Here is a 5,253-nt window from a genome sequence, read left to right as displayed (position 1 = left end):
ATTTAGGTCCCCACAAGTATAGTAATGCTAGTCCACACACACACACACACACACACACACACACACACACACACACACACACACACACACACACACCACACACACACACACACACACACACACACACACACACACACACACACACACACACACACACACACACACACTCACACACCACACACACACACACACACACACACACACACACACACACACATTAATTTGTGGAAAACTAGTATTTTTATGTGTCTTAAAAAAATTGCATAAATTACAAATAATGACAGTCGGCAGAGGAGTCAGAATAAATACTTATTTTATGAAGAAAAACCCATCTCAACTTGTGATCATCTGACTCTAAACAATCCAATCATTTGTACAACATTCCAACACAGCCGTCTGCTCACAGATCTCATGTGTATAGAGAATAACCTAGTGGTCTATGTCAGCACTGCACACACAGTATAATGACAACACATCTTATCTCCTGGATGTGGGTTAGGGTTCGGTTCCTCTCATCCCACTTACTGCACCTATACATGTTCCTCAGAGTCCGTTTTAGAGTCCTCTCGTAGGGCTCCTCCTCTCTTTGGATGTCCGTGTGATACCTCCCAGTTGTGGACATTAAGAAGGAATGGGATTAGTCTCTGCTTCACCTACAGCAGGGGTGTCCACACTATGGCCCGGGAGCCATTTTGAATCGGCCCTCAGCTAATTCAAAAAGTGAAATGAAACATGGCCCACAAATGAAACTTGTGCTTGTCTTGTATTGTACTTCTTAAATATAGATGCAGACACATATTACACAGTAGTATTCATGTGTTACGAAGCCCACTTTAAATGCGTTCAGTTAGTTAAAGCTGAAAACAAATGTTAGTTGATAAAAAAAGCATATTCAAACATTAAGCATAACTGACCTACATTTGATTGATTTTACTAACTGAACTTATGAGGCAATATACTTCGTCTTTAGAGAGTGGCCCAGCCCTTCGTATATTTCTCTGTGTGTGGCCCCTGGCCTACAGAGTCCAGAAGTGCAGGTTCAGGTGTGGTTGGGGCTCCAGGAGGTGTACGGGGGGTCCGGCTGTGAGGAGGCTCCCGTGGGAGGATCTGATCCCGAGGAGAGGAGGGTCCGGAGTGGACAGGATGTAGTCAATGCTGAACTTGATCTCTGATTCTGGTTTCTGGGTGTTGTTGGGGAGGAGGGGGTCCGGCCTCGGCCTCCCAGGGTTCAGAGGGCAGAGGGGGGTCTCTGGGCGCCGGGATGGGAGTAAGTGTTGGTCGCCGTGGATCTCCAGAGGCTGGAGGAACGAGGTCTCTGCTGATTCTCTGAAGCCGATCTTCATGTTCCTCCGGCGCCGGCGACGCCGAAAGTTTCCGTTTTCAAACAGGTCGAGCATGGACTCGCAGCCGGTGGCAAACGTCCAGAAGTTTCCCTTTCCCTTCTCGTTGCCCTCCGTGCGAGGAACCTGCAGAACAGGGGAGAACACTTACGATGATTACAATCACACGAACAATAACAGTACGTTGGAAGAAGGATACACTGTTTTACTTACTGTGACTTTTCAACACACTAGTTTCAAGTTTCAAGGCTTTCATTGTCGTGTGTGCATAGCTACAGTGTAGTTAGGACAATGAACATCTTAGGTCACAGGCTCTCAGTGCAACACAATTAAACAGATAGAATAGTGCAAGTAAGGCAAGGCAAGTTTATTTATATAGCACCTTTCAGCACCAGGCAATTCAAGGTGCAAAGGCATTTAAAAACAGTAAAAGATAATAAAAGAAACATTAAACAAAAAATGAAAGACATTAAGAAAATGGCATTTAAAATCAGTCATTCAAAAGAAAAGCTAATAAAATAAACATTAAAAGATAAAAGTTACAGTGCAGTCTAAGATATGAATAGTTCAATTATTTCGGTTCTTGATTTTTAATTTATTCACAGAACCTCCCTTTGGAAATCCGAATATTTCCGTCCTGATTATTAATTTAGTTGTTTTCACCATGTTATGCTCGCATGACATCCACAATCGGATGTAAATACAATTAAATAGAATATAATAGACACAGGGCAGAATAGTCGATACAGTAATTTGAATATTGATAGAGGAGTTGCAAACAGGTGAATGTCATGGATGTGCTTTCAAAAGTGCAGGTGTCCAACTACTTTGTGTGTGTGCGTGCGTGTGTGTGTGTGTGTGTGTGTGTGTGTGTGTGTGTGGTGTGTGTGTGTGTGTGTGTGTGTGTGTGTGTGTGTGTGTGTGTGTACCTTGATGAAGCAGCTGTTGAGGGACAGGTTGTGTCTGATGGAGTTCTGCCAGGCTCTCTGGTTGGAGCGGTAGTAAGGAAACCTCTTCATGATGAACTCGTAGATCCCCGACAGAGTGACGCGCTGCTCGGGGCTCTGCTGGATCGCCATGGCAATCAGGGCGATGTAGCTGACACACACACACACGCACAGACACACACACACTTTAGTCAGGCAACACCGTGACATTTTGACAGTAGGAAATCTCTTGACTCTTTGATCTGTTGACAAAAAGTATGATTTTTTTCCAGATATTTCGACATCGATATGATTTATTTCCAAATCTCTCTGAAAATCATGAATATGTCAAATATGTCATACATGTTTATTGTCTTCTCTTCTGGCCTTGTGTAAGCCACACATACCATGCACTTAGTGGTGACCTTCACCTTTGAAAGAAACTGGATTTAACAATTTCTAGCCGACGACCCAACACTTCAATCACCAGAATGAACTCTAATTAGAATAAATCAAACGGACAAACTTATTTTTAAAGAACTCCAATAACAAATATCTCATCACTTGTTTGGGTGTTTGACTGCGCACCAATTATAGATACATGTTCACTGTAAATTCACATTCATTACATGTGACAAAATATATTAAACATGTGACTATATTAAACATTTTATAAACTGTTACATTTATTAGGATTGAATGAATAGAAGGTTTGATTTGAACAGAAACAGAGGCACGTAGTCACAAACAACTGGACGCTGCGTACATAAACACATTCATATTTATTTCGACAAAAGTCTGTAAAATTATAATACAACTTTAAGAACAATTTAATGATAAAAGTCAACAAAAAAGTGAATCCTTAGTGCACCACAAAAGGAATATTATCCGCCCGAGTCAAAATAGGACACAACTGTTCAAAAGCGACGTATATTGGTCATCATTTCTATAATAAATATATAGTTATCGTTTTAAAAGCCACTGTGTTATACGGGAATATAATATTGTGTACAATGTTCAAACTGAAGTTGCCTAAAAACAGAGATTACAAAACTGAAGGTGGTTTTCTTTAGTTTTGCCTAAACTGTCAAACGTCAGTGGAAACACATTTTTGAAAAACATATAATATAATATAACATTTATTTATTTATTTAAATGTTAAATACTGAGGGTACTTTAAATAATTTCAATAAAGCTCCTCACCTGTACGCAGGTCGGCACATCTTCTTCTCCTCGTCCGTGCTGGAGGAGGGGTATCCATCCCCATCGTAGTTGAAGCAGTTGAAGGGGTAGCTGGAGTTATTGAACATCTTTAGTATTTGAGGAGTGGGCTCTGACCTGTGAGAGTGTCCCGGCCTCGGCCCTGCACCCGTCCTGCTGCTCTGCTCCAGCACCATGATCTGCTCCAGCAGCTGACTGTGAGCCGCTGACAGGACGCCTGAACCCCCCCCAACACACACGCACACACACTCTCCCACACACACTCTCCCACACACACTCTCCCCCCTCTCTGTGATCGGCTGCAGGACCACCTCTCTGACGGATTTACACTCTTAATTCTCATCAGATTTATTTTCAGATTCAGATCCAAGAATATAGATTTCTTTCTGCAAACACCTCGTCTCATCTTGCGTATTCAATGCCAATGTTTAGACTGATTGAATGCATGTTTTGGGGATTATTTAGTCGATGATTATTTCAGATTTTAACATCATTTTGTGGATTGTTGAGAAGAACATGAATCTTTCCTATACATTATTTCCTGTTTTGAACATTGAAGATTGCAGACTGTAGGCTACGTCTCGTCAAATTAATGTGCAAACAATACCATAAAAGAATATACTTTAAATCATATTACACTCTAAATCTAAAGACTGTGAATCTAACAGAAGATATTCATACACAAATGCTACTTCCTTGGATAATAAGCAATAGTGTTGACACTCTACATACGGCTTACGGGATGAGAGGATAGTATTTAACACTCTCACAAAAAGATGTTCATAAAATGAAGATTATTTTTTCATCCTTTTCTTTAAGATTTACTTTTCTTGTGGGATTCAAATGTGTTTAGCTTGTTGCTAATGTTTAGCCGCTAGCTTCAAACATAGGATCAGGCTACAGGGGCCCGCTAGCTCTTTAACTTAACACCTCCGTAATAAAAGTAAAACTTGTAATAATTAAACCCACATTGATGCTGATTCGAGTCACATGACTTGAGGCAGGTTCACCTCGACAGAATAGCTTTTACACGACCTTTAATACGTGAAATTAGTAGCATGTCATTTAACCTTGTACAGTGCAGACAGTCTCACAGTAGCAGTCTGATCGTGTGTGTGTGTGTGTGTGTGTGTGTGTGTGTGTGTGTGTGTGTGTGTGTGTGTGTGTGTGTGTGTGTGTGTGTGTGTGTGTGTGTGTGTGTGGTGTGTGTGTGTGTGGTGTGTGTGTGTGTGTGTGCTGGACCAACACCCCCCCCCCCCTCCAGCTGCATTCTGGGTGGTCCACTTGTTCATGTCCATGTTTTATTTTGCCTCTTTTATAGACTAATCTTTCTAACTGTACTTAAAACAGCTATCCCCAAACCAACAAACAAGTCCCTTTGCATGTGTGTGTGTGTGTGTGTGTGTGTGTGTGTGTGTGTGTGTGTGTGTGTGTGTGTGTGTGTGTGTGTGTGTGTGTGTGTGTGTGTGTGTGTGTGTGTGTGTGTGTGTGTGTGTCTGGCAGACATTTAGTCAACAACGGGAAGTTTTGGAGATGCTATCTATAATGCTCTGTAATGGCCATAAATTGTTTCCGTGTCTGCAGAATGTGTTTTGATGTGAGCGGGGGGGGGGGGGGGGGGGGGCAGTCGGAGGTCTCCCGTGAGGCAGAGGGAAACAGCCCGGGGTCTCAGGGCCTCCTGTGTGGCCCCGCTGCTGCAGGAGGGGCTTCAGGAGCTACATCGGTCCACCAGGAGACGTGGAGCAAATCTGTTTGTATTCTGACAG

General features: G+C 42.4%; 1 protein-coding gene across 1 annotated transcript; it reads right to left on the bottom strand.

The window, feature by feature from the left end:
- Nucleotides 1-960: 960 nt before the first annotated feature.
- foxl3 (forkhead box L3) lies at nt 961-3,576 on the bottom strand. Its single transcript, XM_034107004.1, has 3 exons — nt 3,470-3,576; nt 2,270-2,438; nt 961-1,466 (listed from the first exon to the last, which is right to left on the bottom strand). The coding sequence occupies exons 1-3, from the start codon at nt 3,574-3,576 to the stop codon at nt 1,017-1,019; spliced, it is 726 nt and encodes a 241-aa protein (XP_033962895.1). The 3' UTR covers nt 961-1,016.
- Nucleotides 3,577-5,253: the final 1,677 nt, after the last annotated feature.

Source organism: Pseudochaenichthys georgianus, chromosome 19 (assembly GCF_902827115.2).
Source record: "Pseudochaenichthys georgianus chromosome 19, fPseGeo1.2, whole genome shotgun sequence".
NCBI classification, from domain to species: Eukaryota; Metazoa; Chordata; class Actinopteri; order Perciformes; family Channichthyidae; genus Pseudochaenichthys; species Pseudochaenichthys georgianus.
This window is presented reverse-complemented; position numbering and strand designations above follow the sequence as displayed.

Bases quoted from the DNA above. Each gene is read 5' to 3' on its own strand.
- foxl3 (XM_034107004.1), bottom strand. From the start codon at position 3,576: ATGTTCAATAACTCCAGCTACCCCTTCAACTGCTTCAACTACGATGGG. The intron at 2,439-3,469 runs GTGAGGAGCTTT...TGTGTGTGTCAG, and splicing joins ATGTGCCGACCTGCGTACAG to CTACATCGCCCTGATTGCCA. The intron at 1,467-2,269 runs GTACACACACAC...CCTGTTCTGCAG, and splicing joins TCAACAGCTGCTTCATCAAG to GTTCCTCGCACGGAGGGCAA.